At 46.4% G+C, this 23,854-nt stretch overlaps 1 protein-coding gene across 1 annotated transcript in view; it reads right to left on the bottom strand.

Annotated features, from left to right (window-relative positions):
• Positions 1-23,854, bottom strand: part of Sh3bgrl2 (SH3 domain binding glutamate rich protein like 2) — a 55,782-nt gene that overhangs the window by 18,762 nt on the left and 13,166 nt on the right. The window contains exon 4 of the mRNA XM_050124552.1: positions 2,701-2,886. Coding sequence (XP_049980509.1) covers positions 2,701-2,886 — 186 coding nt within the window. The remainder of the gene's footprint in view (positions 1-2,700; positions 2,887-23,854) is intronic.

Raw genomic sequence — 23,854 nt, 5'->3', positions numbered from 1 at the left:
CGGAACCCCAGTAACAGCATTTGACACCTGAGTTACGTCCCCAGAAATCAGATGATAATGATGCAACAGTCCTAGAATTCTATGCCTAGAAATGACTACACACATACACATACACACACACACACACACACACACACACACAAAGGCCTTTTTATAGCAGCAACGTCCCAGGGAAAGACAGCCACTGGCTATTGTGCTGGGCATTCTGACATACTATTTTACTGGGCTGGTGCAAAAATCCCTGCAGTTTTTGCATTGCTGCAATTTGTCATTTGATATTGGAATGCATTCTTAAATAAAGATGGTTATGTTATATGTAACTTTAATGCCCGTGTATCTCTTCCTCCGTTTTGCTAATGATTTATTACCAGACATCTATTTTACATGTATTATATAGACGAAAAGCAAACTCAGGCAATTTCTTGAGTTCAAAATGGATAGTTAAGGAGTAGAGACAACCCCAACACAACAAACACATTTGTCCAGGAACTGCTAACGAACAGGCAATTGGGTGATGTTTTAATCAGCTGTGCAAAGGGGGCCAGAGCTCCAAGATGAGGAGCACAGTGATGATCACGGGGGTTGACAATGACCAGTTGAGAGCGACTGCTAAAGCCAATCCTCTTAGCGTCACCCAGAGGTCAGTATGGACTGAAGCAAACAGGAAAGGTGAAAAGCTTGCCAAGTGGGGGCCTTGCCAAGGGACCAAAACAAAGAAAAGAAAAACGAACCATTTCAATCTATTGCCTTCTTAGTCTGTGGAATAAGAACGAAGCATTTCTCAGCCGGACTGTGACGTGCGATGAAAAGTGAACTGCTCATGACAACTGCGACGGCCAGCTTAGCATCTGCACTGAAAAGCTCTAAAGCATGTTCCCGTGGCCATGCTGACAGCAGAAGAGAAGGGCCACGGCCACTGTTCCGTGGTCTCTGCCCATCTGATGCACTACCGTGGAATAGAGTGGGACCTTCACACCTGAAAGATAGCTCTGCTAACAGATGAGATGTTCACCGAGCTGCAGCCCTCCCCACACTGCCCCCACAGCGATGCCCTGCCACCTGTCCCACGGCAGTGCTGCAGAACTGAAGGGGCTGTGAAGATTTGCCTCATCCGTCACATTAACTTGACTCCCCCCAGCCAAGCATCATGTCACGGATCCTGACAACTTATCACAGAGAAACACTTCGGGGGTAGCAGGATAAGGAAAGTTTTCTGAAAACTCGATGAATCCCAAGGCACAGATTTTTACACTACAGGAGGAGGCAACCATTTCTTATTGGCAAAAATGAGTCAATTAAATGGCTTTTATTATGATTAATAAAGATGTATTTGAGTCTACTCACACTGACTGAAAATTCACATCCTAACCTGAAATCCCTTTTGGGCTAACCCAATCCTTGCAGCTTTATCCTGGGCTGCAGTTGACAAGGCTTTCAATAGTCCCTCAGCTTAGTCAGGAAGCCAAATGGAGCCTACGCGCCAGCCATCACGCTGTACACACCCTTTGTTTCTACACGTTTCTCCACTAAAGTACAAACTCCTGATGCTATAGTAGAATCTCCCAGACTTTATCTTCATGTGATAACTTATTTAAGAGGAGCTTTGGAAGCAGTCACGACCCTGCTCAAAGAGCGGACAAGTAGAGCCGGTGTGTAGCTCTGTGGTAGTGAGCCTGCAGATGAGGGGGCGACTCCTGGGGCTGAGCCTGGAAAGCTGGGAACGGGAACGCACCTGCAATCCCGGCACCTGGGTGGATGCGATCAGGAGTCTGTATATAATGAGTTTAAGGACCAGGACACTGAGGCTTAAGGCAATAAGAAACCGTCCACAGGTGTCATGGACAGCAACGGGCAGACAAGCGTCATGGGTGCATACTCAGCTCACCACACTACTGAGATGGCTGTGCACGGGTGGCTTGCAGCCTTATGTTCTGATTTCCTACTCTCTTGGGTGACTCTACAGCCACCAAACATACTGTTACTCCTTTCTCCACCCTAAGGACAACTCAGCCGCTTAAGGGCACCTGCAACACCCTGGCACTGTAGCTCCTTAAAAAAATGCACTCCCAAAATAAACACCTGTGGGCGGAGTTGAAAACCATGGTAAAAAGCAAACCCCAGTTTACCCAGCAGGAAGAGGTTTCTCCGATTTTTGTCTTAGCCTAAGAAATAAGCTAAGTGGGTAACTAGACAAAACTGACTTTGCTTTCTCATATACTACCCAGCAGGAAGGCACCAAAACAGACCTTAAATATTCACAGTAATCCCTCTGTTGATAATCTTTTTTGAATATGAACTCTGTTTTCTAATCAGCTACCCATGGGGAATAATGATTCAAGAATAATTACCTCTTCAATCTGGGCCAAAAAATGTTTTAATGAAGAGACAGGCTTGAAAAGCCAGATCACAGTAAACACACACTCTCTACTTTCCTCCCAGAGCAAAGAAAGGGACAGGGTGGATGACTGCCAGCCACCCTTGAACTCTGTTACTGGCCACACAACTCTCCAGCATCCCTCCCCCCACCCCAGTCTGTGCTGCAGAATTCCAAACTGTGCTGAGCTTCCCCTCTGCTAGGCCCAGGACCCTGAGCGGGTGCTACCCGAAGTTACTGCCTTTACTGTAAAGGATCCGAACACACTCCAGGTGTCATGCTATGGTAACCAAGGGACACAGTGTGGGAACAATCCAGCCACTTACTCCACAGTATCGGTCGCCGTTAAATATCTGAGGTGGCAGAGGGTTGCCCTGCGCAGGCTTCTTCTCAGGGGGAATGTTTTTGTACATCCACTGCCTCTGTTCTTCCGACATGGTGATGTCCACCTCCTCGAACTCTATCTTGTTGGCTTCCAGAAATCTAACCACATCCTGCTGCTTCTTCTTGATCTAGAGAGGAGATAAACAAAGAGAAATGCTTACCTGATGCAGTAAGCATGCATTTGCAGACTAAACTATCCTAGACTTCCCATAGTCAGAGGGCATGTGCACAGCTGCCCTTGCTATGGCTGCGGTCTCTAGACCAGGACTGAGCCAGCAGGGGTTCCTCCACCCAGATATCCCAGACGGCTGACACTCATAGTTCTGACTGAAGGATAGAGAATGAGGTGGCAGGTGTGATGAGACACCCACTTAAGCTCTCAGCAGGCCATGGCCACTCCTCATCCCCCACCCTGCTAGAAGTGGACATTTACAACCAGCCAAGTTCCCTCTGCTCAGGACCATTAAGTAAGCCATGTATATCCCATCTGAGATGGACACTTTGGTGACCACCGAGAGCAGCATTTTCATTTCTCTCAGATCTTTCACAGCTATAATCTCGAATGGGAAATAATCTCCCATCGGTTTGGTTTGCAAGAGGAAACGCTGCTCCTCACTCACTTCTAGGTGAGACTAAACCATAAGCATCTCTCAGTCTTAACCCTTTTGATTCCTCACGGTTCCCTCTCTAGTCACTAGGGGTCAGGTGTGCTCCTCAGCAGCCTCAGGAGCACCAGCCCGTCTTCAAAGGTTAGGGACCCTCTCAACAAAATGGTACGGATCCACTAGGCCAGTATTCACTGTCTTCAACACAGCATGTTAAACATAAAATGTGGTTGCCTTTTCTAAGTGACTGGAGAAGGTGCATCTCTAGAAAAATGTAAGGAATGAGCAGCCCAAAGCGTGAAGAATGAACCCTCACAAAGATTTCCACCCCCTCCATCCCCCAAACACCCCTTGGAAAACACGTGACCCCGAGGTTGGAAATCTGTAACAGGCTGTATGCAAACAGCTCGCTACTGGTCCACAAGTGTGAACAGGAGGCAAACGGCACCTCACTAGGCTGGGGTGCACGGATTCGGGAACTACTGTGTGGTGTTATAAATCCAAAAGACAATGGCTTCCCAGTTTCTTCACAGAAGCCATCTTGTGTTTCTGAGAAGGGAGACTGTCTTCCCTCACATCGGATATATCATCCCGGAAATGTGCTTGCACTGGTTTGCTACTCCAACTTGAGGGGAGACGACTCATTTTGCTTGAAAACAAGATGATTGTGTTGCTCTGTCTTCCAGTTAAGAGCAGTTCCCCACTGTGCAGTCAGGGTCTGAGAGCTGCTGTGTGTTCTACTACAACACCCGGAGCCATCCTCCTGCCTCATATCCTTCTCGTGGGACCCGCTCTCTGCCCTGAGGGACCACACACACTTCAGGGCAGGCACACTCATGATCCAGCTTCTTGACTATAAAAAGGCTATGTTTTGAGATATAAAACAGTGTCCTTCATTCCTTCTAGCCCAGGCAACACATACCAAAATCAAGAGCAGGTGAATACAGTCCATCGTCTTAAAACTGACCTGCCCTCCTATGGGGTCCCATAACTGATTGTCCGCGGTAGGGAGCAGGGGTGGCAGAAAACAACAGACAGTTCTTTAATTCACAAGAGGCCAAATATTAATTCAAAACCTAACACATAATAAACCTGAGATGTCCCTGGCAGGACGGACCCATGAGGTCAACGATTTCACCGTGGCCTGGGGTCTGAACACAGCGCTCTCTGGGAAGGTCATTGCAGCACTCAACGCCCACAGAGCTGCCCGAAGCACCTCAGCTGCACACTGCTGTGTGAGGAGCTGCAGCATCTTTATTCTGTACGTGCAGTGAACCGTCGCACGTTATCTGGTTGGTTATGTCCTATGTGTGCAACTTTTGCTACTGGAGCAGCACCACGAGATGAACAATGAACTCTTGTCTCAGTCTGTTTGTTATGGTTGTTCTAACAAACGCCACTGACTGGGTGACATATGAAAGGGCCAAGTTTGGTTCTCATCAGTCGGAAAGCCAGGCAGCCCAGGATTAAAGTGTTACGGAACAGACATCTGGCCAGTGTCCATGTCCTGGGTCGCAGACGGAACCCTTTTCTCTACTGCCACTTGGTAGAAGAGACAAGGCAGCTCCCCGGGGCCTCGTCCTGAAGGGCACTAATCTCGTTCCTCACCGCCCAGCAGCTTTCTCTTACTTCCGTCACATTAGGCGTCGGATTCAAACGCACACACTTGAGGGGGACAGAAACAGTTAGACTACAACGGCACCTTTATATGCGCTTCCCGTGGCTCTCCCATACTAGTGCAGGTAAAGGCGCTATGAGTGAAACTCCGGTCCTCCTGCCTCAGCCTCTTCAGCACACCCCACTGGCGCGTGCTGTCACAGCAGGCGCTGTGGGAGAAACTACACAGACGTTTTTTTCAGGCTCATAAGGGACCCGCGATCCTCTGCTTCCAACAAGGCCACGGCAGTTCACAGAACCACAGGTAGGGTCTCAGAGTGTCTAGGTTTCAAAGCCCTCCTCTTTACAGCCGAGACCTCAAAGCTGTGTGGAAATGACTCAGAACACTAAAGCTCAGAGACGTCACTAACACCGACAATGCTCGGAGGTGCAGGGCAATCCCCAGAAGACAGCGACGACCGAGAGTCCTGTACAGAGTGGAGGGGAAGAGAGTGTCTTAGCTAGGGTCACTATAGCAGTGATGACACACCATGACCAACACCAACGCAGGGCGGAAAGGGCTCATGTCATTCACAGTTCCACATAACAACAGCGCATCATCAAAAGCCATGAGGGCAGGAACCTGGAGGCAGGAGCTGAAGCAGAGGCCATGGAGGGGTGCTGTTCACTGGTTTGTTCGCCCTGGCTTCCCACAGAATACAGAGGTGGTCCCACCCACACTGGACTGGGCCCTCCCACATCAATTGCTAATTATGAAAATGCCCTACAGGCTTGCCTGCAGTCTGATCTTACGCAGCAGGCATTTTGCACCCGAGGCTCCGTCTTCTCAGGGACTCTAAAGAGTGTCAAGCTGGCAAAACAAGCTGGCACAGAGACATCTGTATTTTAAAGAGGCCCAGCCAAGTCTGCATTTCCAAGAGATAGCTGTTGTACTGTGCAGCTTAAGACCTAAGATGGAGCAGAAGCGGAAGCCGCCTGCTATGAATCGTCAGCACCGTTCTGGAAAGATCCACAAGACTGATGAGAGGTTTCAGAAAGGTAGACCAGGCTCATTAAAAAGAAAAAAAAAAAGCAATGAAGAAAACTGGGAACATATTTGTTATACTGAAAAGAAAAACTCTTGAAGGCCATGTAAGAAACTAAGAAGAAGTGCAGGGACACTGAGGACCAAGTGAGGGGACAGTGGGAGCCAGGGCTTTACTCTAAAATCTTTTGAACATTACAAACGTGTGACTATTCAAAAAGTTAAGGAGAGAAATATGTTTCAAGAGACAGTAAGAGGGACAGACAGAGAACTGCCTGAAGGGGCAGGAAAGTTTCCCTAACTAAGAGGAAGGCAGCACAGAGCATTTTGTCATGGACTTCCAGGTCACCTTCACTAACATGAAAAAAGAATCGGTTGAGGGAGACCACAGACGCTTAGCCAACACTCCAGCGAGTCAGCCAAATACAGGGCAGAAAAAACCTAAGCACAGGACCAGAGGATGGCACCGGCTGCCGGAAGGAAGATGAGGAACTGCACACGGGCTGTCTGTAAGCTGCAGGAGTGTGGTCTGGAACTGTGGCGCCCAGGCTTGCGTGGGAGGCAGGGACACAGTGAACACCCAGCCCGATGGGTGGGCCCCAGGAGACAGCAGGATGTGCTGGACAGCACACCAGAATCCAAATATAAACAGTACTGGAGATCACTTCCTCCGCGTGAAGCATTTTGTTCTCTCCAAGTTTCAGAGGCGAAACAACCTTATATGCAGTAGTTCATTGCTGGGCAAATGGGAAGGGGGTAAACTGTAGGGGCACAGCCGGTGACTCCCTCTGTGTCAGCTCATCCACAGGTGGGCGGCGCATGCTGCTCACACTCGTATTTACCCAGACACTTGGAAGCCAATGCAGACAAGAGCTGTTTACCCATAACCAATCCCACCGAGAGTGCCCTTGCTCAGCTACAGGAACCAGTTTTCCCCCAGAGTCTCCGGAGCAGGAAGTGATCTCCAGCACAGTTCTAGAGACAGAACTGGTGAGATTACAGGGAGCGGGCCTCATGAATTAGAGACAAATCCCGGCTACCAGCCCAGCACGCAGGGGCCGAGAAAGAAGGAGTGAGCATTTTCCTTGCAGAACTGCTGGCATGGTTCGCTGGAGAGAGAGCAAACAAACACCATCTGCTAAGGATGACAAAGGAGGCAGGAGCCTCAGTCCCTGATGACACCTTACAGCCGTCTCCCAACCTTTCCTTTGTCCTGAACTTTCCTTATTCAACAAATAAGCCCTAATAAGGTAAGCCACTCAGCATTTGAGTGACAGAGGGAAGGAGACTGTAGCAAATTTGAGGCTATTCTTGTCTATGCAGAGAATTCTAGGCTGGCCAGGAATACATAATGAGATTCTGTCTTTAAAAAAAAATCAAAACATCAAATAAATTTAAATTTCTGGTTCACTTTCCCAGGGAGCCCTTCTCACTCACTGGAGTTTTTAACCAGCCATTCTAGAACATTCTACTCCCTTTCAAGTCCTTCTTTTTGTTTTTTACATCCGGGACTTGTTTCTGTCTGCCCATTTGTCCCCCCCCTCCCCCTCTCCCACACACACATGGAATATAAACTCCCTAAAGACAGGCGACTTTGCCTGTTCTGTCCACAACGTGTCACACACGGCATATTTGTTACTGAACACAGTTTTCACAGGCAGCTGGAAGCAAACACCTCAGAGCAGCAACGCCAGGTCCTCGGGCAGCAGCCCTCTCTAACCACATTACGGGCGGCTCACAGCCCGCATGTACTGACCTTTAATCTGCTGTTTGTTCTGGTCTCTCTTCACAGGGCAGACTCTGAGCATGGGGACTGCTCACAGAGGCAGTCCCTCTGAGTGAACACACTGCTTCTAACTGACAGCTACTGAAGTCAGTCTTAACTACGTATCATTCCTATTTAAATTCTATTAGTATTTTTAAACACAAGAACATATTATTTTGCTAATTGCTGGATTTGCGCATTGACACTAACTGAAAATCAAGCAAATGTTTGTCGTATCTGCTTACTGGTATCCTTGACTAGATTACCCTCAACCACTTCCCCAAATGCTTCTAGACTCCGAAGCAGACTCCTCAGATGACTGGCAGCGACGACCTTCCTAGCCACTGTGTGGCTAACCTTTCCCTTTCAAGTTACTCACTCCGGATCTGTTGAGGACCCCACCACCTGCACCTCACTGTTAACGACACACTCCCAGGCACCTCCGCAGTGCACTGTCTGGACCTGTGTCTCAGGCTTTGCTGATGGGGCATGGTCATTCAATGACCCATAGAAATCTAAATGAAGATGCCTGTGGCTTTCACAGGTCCCAGCAAACTCTAGGGAGTGAATCGGAAGACAGGCTAAACAAATCACATTGCACTTGACTCAGGCTTAGACCCTAGTCTGTGGCAGTGGCCTCCAAATAAACTTTCCTGCCTCTACACTCCCGGAGAATTAGTTCTTTCCCAGGAGGGGGCCAGTTAATTGACGTGGCTAAGCAGCCCTGTCGCAGTCAGTCCTAGGCTTCCAGACAGGTCACCTCTTGCTTAAATTCCAAGTGTGCACAGCTGATGTGGCACATGGGGCCTTTGGACTCACTTGTAAACAAGGAGGCATAATCAATTTGAGTAGATGTGGCTTTTGTTGTTTAAGTTAAGATTTAGTATGTACAATTGTGGGCAAGCGAGTTTAATTCCAGACAAACTGAGCACACCCAGAGGACAGGGAGGAAACCTGGGGGTGGCAGGGCAGGCACAGACCGGCCTGGCTGGAATCAGAGTCCTGCGGGTGGGAGTCTTAGGACTAAGTTCCTTAGCTTCTCTCCCAGCCTCATCTGCCTCTGCCTCAGGGGTGACCTGAGCCCAGGACCTTTGCGATGGGTTCCACAGGGACAGAAGAGGATAACAACAGATAAGACTCTGCTGGGCTGTCTCTTTCAGTCAAGCAGTCAAGCCTGCTGGCTTTTCTTTCTTTGCCCTAGATGTGACCGTGTACAAACACCATCAAGTGACTTCTGGAGGCCTTCAAAGGCTGTAGGTATTAGAGGTATTAGATGAACCGGATCTTTATTTCACGTATGTCCACAGTTCAAACACATGGCTTCCTTTTCCCTACACTGGATGGATGCCCGACTGATGAAGGCCAACCTGAATCTCGTGCTGGAATAAGGACAGCGGGCCAGAGTTGGGAGTACACCCACTGGCGTGTGTTTGTAACGGCGCACAGCCAGGAGAAAAAGCAGCACAGCACAGAAGCTAGAACAGAATCTGACGAAGGAATAGAGTCTCAACTCTGTGCTACAGCAGGCAGATGGTCAAATAAAACCCGATACAAATTTCACCCTTTTAGTCCACAGAGAGAGCTAGAAATTCACTTTTCTGTTTTCTAATCAAAACATTATTATATAGTCATAAAAACAACTTACTCCACAGCTATAGTTCACAAATAAATGAATAAAAGAACTGTAAGCTATTTTTCATTTCAACTATTTCGATATCAAAAGTGTTTTTATCAATTTGGAAGAGTAATGAAAAAAAACTTGTTATATGCTAAAGTAAAAAAAAAAAAAGTTCATAAATCCTCCCCTAACACAAATAATGCAAAGACCACAGCTCCTCCCACCTGAGGTGGAATCTATCTTTCTTCCCCTTAAATCTCATTTGGTCATGTGACTTTCTTTGACCAATGAGGCATTGGCAAGCCTGCTATCTGCAATTCTGAAAAGCACTTGTGGCCTGTGTTCTTGATGCTATAGGGAGAACTGAGAGACCTCGTGCACCAAGAAGCTGGCTGCAGCCAGCTCCACAAGACACAGGACTCCAGCATCCCATTGTCCCATCTCCCAGGGCAACGGTCACGAGCCACATACACTTGCTGGTGCTTCCTGAATCCTGTGGCCTCTGGTCACTCTTGCTTCAACTCTCTCAATGGCTCCTGCACATGCTCACTCTGTGCTTCTCACTCCTGAGAGACTCTGCAAGTTACCCTAAAGCTTCTGACACGGGAGACATGGGAGACAGAGGCAAAAGCAGATCTCTGAGTTCAAGGGTGGCCTAGAAAAAGACATAAAACCAAACCAAAACAGAACAGAACCTTTCAGGGCCTCCTTAGAGGACAGAATGAAGTTCCTGTTCGAAGGCTGACAACTCATCCCCATCAAATGCAAAGGCTTCTTCCTCTCTTACCCATCTCATGCCCAGAATTCTTTGTTTTCCTTTCCACTCCCCTTTGCCTCAGATGCCCTCCCACCCTCTCACTCAGTATTTACCTACAACTCTCTACAAGGCCTGACGAAGGGCTCCTCTTTAACACAGCACAACCCCAGCACAGAAGCCTGACACCCTCTGGACAGCTCAAGAACAAGGCACACCACCCCCATTCACCCTGCAACTGCCTAGAAGTCACAGGTCTTATGACATACATGACATCAAATCCTAGAGAGCAGGCTATAGCTGCTATGTCCATTTGATATCAAGTGCCTCGCACACTACACTCTGCATATGATGACTCTGCAGAAATAACAGCTGTGGAACTGCCAAGGCCTGGACCACAGCCCTGAAATCAGCCATTCATCCTACACCTACAGCATTGCATCATATTTCTCCTCTCTCATCTGACAAGAAAATAACTCAGGATGTGAGCGATAGCAGAGGCAGGAGGCAGGACTAGAACCCATATCTTAACGCTAAGAACCACTTCCCCATTCTATCGGGTTATTTGAATTCCACAGAGTTTCCGTCGTGTGAAGACACAAAGCACCACGTATCATTCCAAGGAACTACTTTTGAGACAGTAGCAAGGAAGAAGCAAATATTCAAAACCTAAGCAAATGTGTCCAGGAAATACACAAGGCATCATTAACCGGGGTTATGAGGACAATGGAGGAATGGGGGATGTAGGCAATCTCACAGGCATATCAGACTGAAATCACCAGACAGAATAAACATAAGCATGTTCGATATGACCAGGTAAACAGGAGAGGGAGAAAGAGACTGAAGAGCTCGGCACGCTATCAGAACTAGCAGGTACAGTGAAGCTGTCGCACCCCACACCAACACATACCAATGGAACCAACGTTGTTGCCTCTATACCCCTTCTCCATTCTACACGGCCCAGGATCTCAGCCCAGGGAATAGTGCCGCCCATGGTAAACACAGAAGACAAGACAAACACTGGTGAAACGTGCTGAAAAGGAAAGCCTCCAACACCCACGACGGGGATGTGAGTCAGTGCAGCCACTATGGAAGGCGGTGTCGGCAATAAAACACCAAACTATCATGTATAGCTCCCTTCTGGGGTACATAGAGACAAAGGACGTAAAATCATACACCAGAGAGATGAACGCACTGCCATGCCTACTGACTACAGCAACTACTCATGACAGCCAAGAGATGCAAACGGCTAAGTGTGTTAGACCTGGGCCCTGCCCTGTAAGATGCCAGTCACTCTAAGAGACCAGTACTGGCAGTCTAGAGAAATAAGGCCACACTACCTGCAGCGGCCTCTCTCTCTCTCTCTCTCTCTCTCTCTCTCTCTCTCTCTCTCTCTCTCTCTCTCGTTGGAAGCCAGTGCTGTGCTGGACCCATGCAGCCCTCATCCCTGAAACTAGAAGTTAAGTGTACAGTCCTGCATAATGCCTGGCTCTTGTTGAGTAGGCTACGTCAGACTAAACGAGGAAATGTGGAACTGCCCACCAGAACCGTGCCAAACTTACCAATGCCAGAAGACCACTCGTTCCAGGACTTTCTGAGCTGTTCTTCCCCTTTCCGCACCCCCTTCCCAGTCTCTGTGTGTGGTGTTGGCCTTGCTTATGTTCACTTCAAGCTCTCTGTCTCGATGATGCTCCTTCCCAGGCATTGAGGGAAAGCCTCTTTCCTTCTAAGGTTCCATCCCATCCTGTGTCTCTGACACAGTCCTCTACCCCTCCTAACTGTGCTTCCACCTCAAGTCTGGATCACAGGCCCCATGTCTGGAAGGCTTTTCCCCTAATAGAGCTTGCTGTGCTTGTAATTTCATGCCCGCCCCTTCCCGAACCTGCTTCTCTGATTCCTAACGGAGAATACATCAGTGGGAGAATGGATAATGAAGATGGGGTCTATGGACACAAGAGAATACCGCTGTGCCCCAAAAAGGGACGGAACCCTGTCGCTTCAACAACTGGTGACGTGCATGCCACTATGTGACAAGAAATAAGCAAGGCACAGAAGAACAAGCACCACGTAGTCTCCCTCAATAAGGACTCTGATAAGGCTGACTTGCACACAAGTCACGAGCAGCAAAGTAGCTGTCATAAGCGTGGGCGACTGCTGTGGGAGGGATGGGGAAAGGCTGGGCAAGGGGTACCTTCCAGGGTCTAGTGAGAAAGCAGAAGCAAGGTCTAGTGTTCCATTGCATGGTGGTGACAAGGGACAATGCTGTTCACCAGAAGAAAATGATGTTGGAGGACATAGGTTTCTAAGGAACAGTACACCCAGTGTGCAGTCCTGGAATATCACATGGCATTTAAGGGCACACTGCTGACTAACAGCAATAAGCTTCTGGCCCTTTCCCCAATTTAAGCATGAACTCCTCTGGATGATGGGGTCAGCAGTATCACCTGTGCATCCTGTGGGCCTCTGGATGGTGACTTTAGTATTGCTGCTCACTGCACACCTGGCAGCCAGGAGTCTCTTCTCTCACCTCTCGGCTACAGGGAGCTGGCTCTAACTAGTTTCTCAGTGTTTGGTCTCCACTCTCTCTGAAACCTGGATCACTTGGTGATGAGACATGAGCAGAAACAGGGATAGATGTGGGTGGGCTGGCTCTTACTGTTTTTACATTTCCTGTCAAGATTATATGTTTACTTCCTAAAGAAAAAAGTCAGCCAAGCATAAAATATGAATTTACGATGCCACTATTTGGCGAGATTCTCCCTGTAAATTATATACAACTCATACATGTGCTTCCTGCTAATTAGAGGATACTGTGTGGAAGAGCTGTTCCAGCGAAATCTGCTAGAATCGTCAAAACCCTGCCATCAAGAGGAAATCCTGCTGACAGTGGTGTTTTCCACAGCGTGCTACAAGACAGCTGCCCAAGGCCGACCTGCAAAGGCTTGAGGTGTGGTTCTGCGGCCCTGATTCTGGAGTTCATTGTTTCCACCTCTCCATCAGTCAACTGGCAAGTGTGTGAAGAGTAACTGATTAACAACTACCTCTATTTAGAGCTGAAAGAGAACGTGGGGGACAGCAGATCATTTTCAAAATTACATTTTATATACAATAATTACACTGTGATCTGCTCACATTTTCACAGCAGGAATAAATTAACAAACTTTAGTACAGATGCTCTAACCTGCACTGTAGAGACCAGGCTTCTGTAGTATGTGGAGTGTGTGTGTGTGTGTGTGTGTGTGTGTGTGTGTGTGTGTGGTGTGTGCATGTGCATGCATGTGTGTGAATGTTTTAAAGGAACCCAGTCTAGCGTGGACTCACCATCCCCTGCCTCAGTCTTCCAAGTGGTGGCATCAGAGGCCAGCACCACCATACCCAGCTAGTATTGCTTCTCTAGGGAAAAATGACAGTCATCAACTTCAGCTGGACACTGGATGTTTCTTTCCTAAGCAAATTTTCTCCAGGAGCTCTGATGCCCAGTTCCAATTTCCATAGGAACCTCCTCTGCCCACAGACAACTCTTTACCTCTGCATCCTGGGTGTGGATATGGTAACCACCTTTAATTTACAAGTGATTCTGAATTCTGGTCTCTACCTCAAATTCCTCCATATCTTCAGCCTTAGAGTTCTCCATTCTATTTTGACTCAAAAGAGTAGAAAAGTTAAAATTAACAAAAGAGAGAGTGGTGGGGAGCGGGCAGAGAAGAAAAACTCCCTGTCTTCAGAGCCCAGACATCCACGGTTGTTGATAAGCTCCTAGGATGTGCTTTTGTTGCCCTAGGAAATAAAGAAAACTCAAGGGTAAAACAAGGCCTCAGTCAAGTAGAGTACAAATCCAACAAGGCTCACTGACTTGTATAGCCAAGTCAGTCCAAGGGCAAATAACTTATTGGGAAAGCACACGAGAGAGCTTGAAGCCAGTGATGAGTGAGCAAAGAACACAAGCCCAGGACCAGAAACACAAAAAGCAGCAGCTCAAATGAACAGCCTCCTGGACAAACAGAGAGTGTCTCCAGACATTACAGCAGAAGATTAAAAGGAGGAGGCTCAGTCTTGGCTGTGTCAAGGAGAAACTAGCTACTTTCTCAGGAACTAGAGACTGAGGCTTTCTCTGTCATCACCCTTACTCATCTAGCCACAGAGATATTGTCCTATTTTATTTTAAATACTCACCATGTATGCTCTCTACTGTTGAGCCAAGTATGTTGAATCCACATATACCCAACATGATTTGATCTGCCCTGGAATAGGCAGGATCATGACACTTGTTTTTATACTTTGATGGGGCATGCTGACATTCTCAGAGGCCATTTGTTGTGGAGTAATCTTTTTGTACTGTGAAGATGTGTCTTTGCCAAGGCGCCTACTTACTGGTTTAATAAAAAGCTAAGTGGCCCATTAGCTAGGCAGGAGGTATAGGCAGGACAGCCAGACACAGAGGACGCTGAGAAGAACAGTGGAGTCGCCCGTCAGGCACAGAGGAAGCAGGAAAGCAGCGTGGGCAGTACAGAGTAAAGGAAATGAAGCCACAAGGTAGAAAGTAAATGAATAGAAATGGGTTAATTTAAGTTATAGCAGCCAGTTAGAAACAAGTCTAAGCTATCTGCTGATCTTTCGTAATTAATAAAAAAAAAGTCTCTATGTGGTTATTTGGGAGTTTCTTGGCAGGACAGGAAAATCTGTCTACAAATGACACCCAATGTCTGGGCATGTATTTCCACATAAGATCTGAGAAAATTAAAAAAAAATGGTTCCAAACACACAAAAATAGAGTCAAAAACAGCTTCCTAATTCTGCAGTCTCTCATGCCAGCCTCAGTACACAGAGAGGTCTCTTGTCAGCTGCCTGTGGGTTGGAGGTGCCAGCGTCATGTGGCCAGCTGCACAGTGGTTTAAGATCTTTGCTCATGTAGACAGAAAAGGTTACAGATACACAGTAAAGCAGATTCAGTGGAAAAGAACTCTAAACAAGTTGCTTTAAAATGTGTGTCAGCTTAAGAAAGGGGTATAAACCATCATAGAAAAAAATAGTTCATAAGCTAAAGTTTTTAAAGAGAAAATAATATAAGAAGGATAAGCCATGTAAAAATGGAAAATACACAGGGAGTCTGAATCCTGTTTGCTGTTGTATTAACTTTAAGTTTTTTGATTGCTGATAAGCAACAAAAGCTGCCGACACTGGATTATAAAAAATTACTACGTTAAACCAATCTACACATTTTAAAAATATCCTAACTTCAAAATGAAAGTCAAAAAATATGTTACGTTGGGGAAGAGGTTATGCTTTTGTTTTTACAGGAAATGAAAGGTGATGGATTTGCTCAAGGTTAATAGACATCAAATTTAATCAGGGAAGACCCCTGAAAATCCCAGCTATAGACATAAAGAAATAGACATAAACTTAAAATAACTACAAGACAGGTGATATATATTTTACCTGCTCAAATGTAACAAAAAAAATCATCTTTGGCTGGTTTGTGTACAACACAGTCTATACTTGTGTTAATGTAGATATGTATGTTGCCTTTCAAAGTTTGTGTTTTCAGAGCAAGGGGACCAGACACCAATTAAAATGGGTGGCTCAGGTGATTCATCCTCTCAGAAAGCCTCTGTTGCAGTTTCCTCAGAGTTCTACATCCAGAACAGCTCCAAGACTGATGGTTGAGGCGGTTCAAACTCCAGCCAGAACAGTAGATAAGCCTTGTATTATCCCATCATACAGAGACTGGACAACAACAAACTCCCCCAAGACTTGACCATTGCTCATTTTTTTCAGGATGCCCTAGAGATGTTATCACCCACCAGACAGCAGGAAGCAATCTAGAGAGCATGATACCCACATACCCAAGAGGTAGGATGGTGGTTTTTGGTCATTCAGTGGGTTATGGATATATATCATCATTTAGGGGGAATTGGTTACAAACTGTTATTGGTAATGATCAGGAAAAAAGCTAAACAAAGGAGATTAGATTGCAAAATAAAAATGGACTGGACATTGTGAATATAATTCTTACCTGATAACTATTCTCATTATATATAGTTTTACAATGTTAGAGCTAAACCTTTTCCTTTTTATTGAGACAAAAGGTAGGAAATGTTGTGGAATCATCTTTTTGTATACCGTGAAAATGTATCTTTGCCAAGGCGCCTTCTTATTGGTTTAATAAAAAGCTAAGTGGCAGAGGTATATATAGGTGGGACAGCCAGACACAGAGGATGCTGGGAAGAAAAAAGGCTGAGTTGCCAGCCAAGCACTGAGAAAGCAGGAAACATGGGCAGTACAGAGTAAAGGTAAAGAAAGCCATGAAGCAGAAAGTAAATGAACAAAAAGGGGTTATGTTAAGTTATAACAGCCAGTTAGAAACAAAGCCTAAGATATTGCCATGCTTTCATAATTAATAAGAAGTGTTCAACTGGTGTCCTGGATTGGATTCTTTGTCCTATCATATTATTGTGTACAGATTTTATCTATCAATAAAAAGTAATACAAAAAAAAAAAAAAAAGAAGTGTCCCTGTGGTTATTTGGGAGCTGGCTGGCAGGACAGAAAAATCTACCGACAGCCATTTATATGTAAAAATCTGTTGTTTTCAATCCATACTAGCCTAAAACCATGCCCTAGAATTCTACAGATCTGCTCAGAAGGCAGCTTCAGTTCTCGGCCACTGACTGACTCAGCAGTGTCTGAAGACTGCCTGTCATTACAGCATAAGCCAGGGTATCTTCCTGGGAAGCTGAGCAGGCAGGCCTGATGGCGGTGAAGTCAACTTCCTCCAGCCCTCCCACTTTACCCCGCATGGGGGTTCGAGAAGACTGATACTCAAATGGAAGTAATAATGGAATAAATTGTCTGCATAACAGAGATTCCTCGAGCCATTTATTTAGGAAGTGGTGGAACAAATCGTGTCCCCAAAGCTTTTCTGTTTCAAAGCAGACTATTTGCAAATTCATTCCTGTTGTTCTTCGGAGTGTTCATAAACTCTTGATTAAATTTTTACTCATAATACAATGTTTCAGAAACAATTTCCTTGTATCCACTCAAATGCCAAGTTATCTAACGGAAAATCTGCAAGGACAGTCCCTGACCAAGAACTTAAAATTCCCATGAATTTTAAGGTAGGAGGCTCCAAGAGCCACCCTAAGGAACTATGGTGAAACAGCAATGCAACATGCTTTAAAGAGAGGAGGGAATGGGACTGGATATCATATAAGGAGTTCACAGACAAGGCAGGGAGGACCACAGGATCAGCCAGGGTGGAGGAGGAGCCTGGTGTATTTACTGTGAGAGAAGACAGACAGCCAAGAGTGCCAGACCAAGCATCCAGGCTGATGTTAAGCTCTGAGGCTCAACCAGACTTTGCCAGGCTTTCTGGACCTAATACAGAGACTTAATCTCATTAGCAGGATGACTTTTTTTTTAATGGGAACAGAACTCAAAGGGTAAATTATTAGTCATCTCAGTTCTGTTAATTATCTCTTAGAACCAGGCAATGACTAGTAAAAGGTCAGCATGAGACAGCACACAGTGCCCATCCACCTTCCTCTGGACACACACAAACAGGCAGAAAGGTGTCTCAGGGCTAAAGCAAAGGGCGTGAGGAAGTAAAGTCACACCCACCTCTGTGGCAGAAAGAACAGAACCAACAGCACCCGCTCCAGTTCACAAGCTTATGGGAAATATTTGGGGGAAGAAAAAAATCCTTTGGCATTCCACTGGAATCTTTTATCTAGACATTTCTAGAATCTTAAAAACAGCTGGGATCGTACCTCAAGAGATGCAACTCCTGTATGGCTTTCGCTCAAGGAAACACATCTGGCCCTGCGACTTATCTAGTGGACTTATTTTCCACATGACCCCATACTGCCCCTGATTCTTGGTCTCTGTTTTCCACAATCAGACCATGAGTTGTTCAGGGGGAAGGATCATGGCCGCTCACTCGCTCTGCATCCTAAACATGAGCATTAGGAAATATTAGTTAAGTATCTTGTTAGACTCAGCTAACTAAAGAATCAGTACAACCATGACCCTGTAGCCTGCAGCAGCCTCCACAAGAGCCAGGACAATGTCAGGAGCTAGAAAGCAGTGTCGCCCAACCTAGACACTTCACAGTCACACACGCACGCCTCAGATTTCTTTCCTACCCTTCTTTCTTCTTGAGACATAGTCTCCCTCGTAAGTCTGGTAACCCAGGCTTCAAACTCAAGATCCTCCTGCCTCTTCCTGTACAGTGCTGGGACAACGACGATGGGGAGCATCACTGAGCCCAGCTTGCTCACTCGATGCCTTTGTCTGTTCTGTGCTATTATAGGTAGAGCAGGGCTTGTCAACTGAGGGGTGCTCTTACCTCATGGGGCATTTCTGTAAGTCTGGAAACATTAGCTGTCAGGACCTGGGGCTGAGGGTGACTCAGCAGGTAGAGCCCACGCAGACTGCTGTACATCTACAGCGCACAGAACAGTTGTCACACGGGAAGAATCACCCAGCCAAAAACATCAGTAGCACCAGATGAGAGCCCAGAGAAGCATCTGGCCGTGAGTGTAACAATCTCAGAGCAGCAGTTCTGTGGCTCGTGTGACTGAGAGACCAGCACCCATCTAGCGCCATGCTCAGAGCACGCATGTTCCCATAACAACCCACACACACTGTCTGGACTGCTTCTGTTGAAATGCCCACAGGTGGCAGGCAGTTAGGAGAGCAATGTAGCTCATCAACACTAAACAAACATTTGGGACTATTATTTCCTTCCTTTGCAAAATGACCTACCTTGGCTCCCATCTTCATAAAACATGCATAACATCAATGTAATCTTGGGCTTCCCAATTCTTTATTTATTTATATTGAGCTCTACATTTTTCTCTGCTCCCTTCCCTACCTTTCCCCTCCCCTTCAACCTTCTCCCAAGGTCTCCATGCACCCAATTTACTCAGGAGATCTTGTCTTTTTATACTTTCTACTTCCCATGGAAGTCTCTCTTAGTGTCCTCATTGTTGTCTAAGTTCTCTGGGAATGTGATTTGTGGGCTGGTTTTCTTTGCTTTATGTTTAAAAACCACTTATGAGCGAGAACATGTAATAATTATCTTTCTGTATCTGGGTTACCTCACTCAATATGATGTTTTCTAGCTCCATCCATTTGTAAAATTTAAGATGTCATTATTTTTTTCTGCTGTGTAGTACACAATGGAGTACCACATTTTCCTTATCCATTCTTCGGTTGAAGGGCATTTAGGTTGTTTCCAGGTTCTGGCTGTGACAAACAATGCTGCTATGGACATAGTTGGGGCTTCCCAATTTTGATAGATGCATGCTCACTCCTATTCAGACAAAAAAAAAAAAAAAAAACTACAAGCTCAATGGCAAATAATTCACAGTTGGAAAAACTAGGAAAGACCAGAGAGCTGTGATGATGATGATCTCAAAGGTATAATACCCGCTGAAGGAACCACCCACACAGCTCTGGGGGACTTGACCCATGCCGCTATGATGAGGTGAAGTGCCAGGACCACAGGGTATTTTCATCCCCTCAGGAAGAGAGCCCATCTTGATTCTGTTTCTGTGACATAGATACCTTACATCACCTAAAATATACTTGCTCAATATTTCAAAACTCTGCTAAGTCAACAGGAGGTTTTTTTCAATCCAATCCACATTAGTTTTAATAAGCAGTGTTAGCTCTAAGTCTTCCTAAGCCTGGCTGGGATCAACCTCATCCAGGATCCATTATCCGATTCGCACAGCAAATTCTTTCCTCAGTTGAATCTCACCAGTTCATTTAAAGTTGAAGAGTCACAAAGACAAGAGAACGATCACTGCATCAAACTTAAGTGACACTCACACTAACCACAGTGGCTGTGATGTCAACAAGCTTCAACAGCCTTATAAACGGAACCATGAGTTACAGGGAGATAAAGACCCGCTCCGCCTCCTTGTCTGCTGGTGCACCAGAGCCATCACCCAACTCAGGTCTTTCTGCTCCTGAGATCCACCTTCTTTCCAGGCATCCTCAGCATCTTGTATCATATAAATGTCTTCTTCTCTCAGGCTTACAGAGTTCTGAGAGGAAACTACATGTAAAGAACCTGATCACAGAGAGATGGATGACCATAAAGTGCAGAATGCTGAACAGTTAAATGGAGCTGAGGAGGCACCAGCAGCAGCTTCTTCAGTGATCAATCCGCCATTCCCGTTTTCCCAGGCACGCTGACCACATCTTTCCTTGCACCAGAAGGCTGTCCGTGCTCCGCCAGGCCTTCTATCACCAACTTCCACTTTCCACATCCGCTCTTGCATTGAACTCCCACTGCAGGCCGCCATAAACTGATAAACTCTGCCCCTTGGCTACTTTTTTATGGAGTCATTAATGATCAGGCCATGGGAATTCATTCTCCCAAGAACAGAAGGTCCGAGGTAGAAAAGAAGAGGCATTGGTCTATACCACCGCCTGGCACAGCAGATCAGCTACTGCCCAAAGGCTCCAGAACCTCGGTTATCCTCTGCCCTTGACCTCATCTCTGGGTCCCAGACATCCTATTCCTCTCTCTTCTCCCTTTTTACCCATTTCTCCTCATTCCCCCGCACCCCTTCAATGTGACACATGATGTCAGTTCCACCCGAACTTGTCACACACAGCAGTACAATCACATTTTAGGCAAATCACACAGTTGAGTTTCAGGTCACTCAACATGAACGCAGGGACTGAATATGAGCCCAATCTAGTGTTAAGCAAGTCAGCACATACTCAGCACAAATGCTTGTTCCTTTTTTATGCATTAAGCCTTACGAGAGTGCAGGGCTGAAAATGAGCTCAGTTGGCCAAGTGCCCATTGTGCAAACCTGAGAGTTGGGGTTCAATTCACAGACCCCCATGTGAAAGCCCAAGTGGGGGTGTGTACTTGAAAACCTTCGCCCTAGTGTGGCAGAGAAAGGTGGCTCCCTGGGGCTGGCTAATCTGCCTAGCCTGCTCAGGGAGATCCCAGTGGTGAGAGATCCTAGCACAGAAAACAAAAAAATAAAATGGGGAATGACTGAAGGCCGATCTCCGGCTTCCACATGAACACACACACACACACACACACACACACACACACACACTCATATTCTAGCTCTCTCTCTCCAAGTGTAACTCAAACTCCTGTCAATCAAGGTTCCAGGCTTACGGGGGAGTCAATTCTCACTCAAAGGAACACAGCCATTAAAGCTAAGCAGCAGAGAGTGGGCTGCTGAGCTGCAGGCCACGGGGAATGCCATGAATTAAGCAGCCCGCATCCTACCCGTGCTGGGCTGCATCAGCTATGCTGACTGCTGCTCTTTGCTTTGCTTTGTTTTTAATTTCGGGCTGGAATGCAACAGCTGCTGCCTCACATGGGACATTTAACAAAGGCCACTGATCTGACCTGTCAAGCAGGTTAACTTAACTGGGTCTTTTATTCTCTGCCCTCCACTCCCATCTCACCAGACCCAACAGGGCAAAATGCCCCTTCCGAGCGCTGGGCCACCACCCAGTGGGAAGAAAGAAACACACCCTTACACAGTTGCAAAAGGCTGCTCAGTCACAGCCAGCACTGCTGCTCTGGGAGATCCAAAGTGGTTGCTGGCAGGGGCCACCAAGGTCCACACAATGCGGACACACCCTGAGGCACACCTCACCATGAGCCTGACCGCCTGACCGGCAGGTGGCAGTTCCGGGAAGCCCCTCCTTAAGTTCTGCCAGGCACTGAGGCAGTCCTGAAAGGAGGGATTCCCTCAGGAACAAGCTGTCAGTGCCAACAGAGGAACGGAAGGAACTGTCAGGTGGGGTGGGAGTGGCACCCAGACACAGACCCCAAAGTGCCTCTGTAGGCAGAGGCCTGAGATGCGGCTTCCCAGCCTACTGCACAGCTGTCCTCAGTCCAGAAAGGAAGCATTTAAGAAATTGCTTTTCTGAGTTTGATTTCTTTTTTTTTAGAGTTTGAGGGGAAGAACAGCAACCTATTATACAAGAGATAACACTCCTAACTCTTCAAATTATTACAGTAAGTCAGCAGCAGATGCCAGAGGGAACAGGCAGATAAGCCTATTAAGGGAGGAGACAGGGAAGCTGCCAGACACAGATTACTCAGTAGCTAGCTAGTTCAGGCTGCTGATCTCTTCTCCCTTCATCCCCCACCTCTCCAAACACCAGTCACCCCCTAAAACTTAGGCCTAAAACTCACTTTCTGATCACTATCCAAAAACCACTAGCCATAAAGCCCAATGGCAAATTTTCCTTTTTGTTGTTGTTTTTGTTTTTTGAGACAAGGTTTCTCTATGTTAACAGCCCTGGTTGTCCTGGAACTCGCTATGTGGTCTCGAACTCACAGAGATCTGCCTACCTCTGCCCCCTGAGTGCTGGGATTAAAGGTGAGTGCTGCCTGATTCTTAAACCACAACTAGAAAGAACACCCCCCTCCACCAGGGCAAATGTTAACTTCCCATTTTGCATATGTATTAGTCCATTTTTTTTTCTTTCAGGTTTGGACGCTCGAAGTTCAACTTCAGGCTGGTTCAACAGCTCAGTGTCCTGTAATGATGTCCACTCCACTCCGACACATCATGGCAGACTAGAGAGGATTCATAGGGCAAACAGAGGAAGTCACAGCTCATGAACAAACTGAGGTCCCAACTACCTTCATCCCTTCCTAAGGCAGCCCCCAAAATGGTCATTTAAACCTTCCCCGCTAAGCCCCATCCCCTCCTGCAATCTTTGGGAGATAAATCCCATTCCAAACCACAGCAAGACACAGAGGCAGATTTTCACTAAATTTCTAATTTGGGAAGTTAAAGTCCTCTTCTGCATAATAGATAAGCAACATAAAGTTAATCCAAGAAAAGTAGTGAACACAGAACGTGACTTAAATCAGAATGCAAGTGTTCTCTGCAGCTACAGTAACCCTAATCCCAGGAAATCAGTCTCACCAAAAGACTGCCAAGGCCCAGGAGGGTCCCCTTCCAGCTCAGAGTTACCAACCAGCCATTTTGCTGTTGTTTTTTTCCAGGTGTTCTAAAGATCATTTTAAAATTTGGATTTGAAAGACAGAGTAATTGGTTGGAAGACAAACAAATGGACTTTTTGTCACGTATTTCTATTAGAAAGGGGCGTAAAGAAGGATTTTTGCATAGAGAAGCTGATCTAGAATTTGACAAATTAAAAACAAACGCCAAACACATAAATGGGACAGGGTACGTGGGAGAGTGAGTGGGGACATGGTTTCTTCCCAAGCCTCCAGGACTGTAATGGATCTGTATGTTCTGTGTGTGGTCAGACAGTCAGTTGCTTCTCATTTTTAAACATTTTAATTTATTATCTGACAATTTTATACATGTATTACTATATTTGATCAGAGGCACCCTGTGAGACCCTCACTTATCCTCTCTTGCTCCTGCTAGACTCCTTCTTCTTCCTAACGAGTTCTCTTCCTGCTTTCGTGTGTGTGTGTGTGTGTGCATGCGTGTGTGTGTGTGTGTGCATATTTGCATATGTGTATGCTGTGTGTGAGATATGTGTATATGTGTGTGGTGGAAATATGTGCGAGTGTGTGTGGTGTGAGTGCACGTGTATGTGTGAATGTGTGCATATGTTTCACTGGGTTTTATAAGGATTTCCCGAATGAACAGGTGGGAGATTATTTTCCAAAGCACGGGCCTCAAGCCTGCAGCTAGACGACTCCCTCTCCTATAAGAGCATGCTGCATTTTCAG

The sequence above is a fragment of the Alexandromys fortis genome, unplaced genomic scaffold (genome assembly GCF_014885135.2).
Source record: "Alexandromys fortis isolate MF-2015 unplaced genomic scaffold, M_Fortis_MF-2015_v1.1 scaffold_22, whole genome shotgun sequence".
In the NCBI taxonomy this organism is placed as follows: domain Eukaryota; kingdom Metazoa; phylum Chordata; class Mammalia; order Rodentia; family Cricetidae; genus Alexandromys; species Alexandromys fortis.
This window is presented reverse-complemented; position numbering and strand designations above follow the sequence as displayed.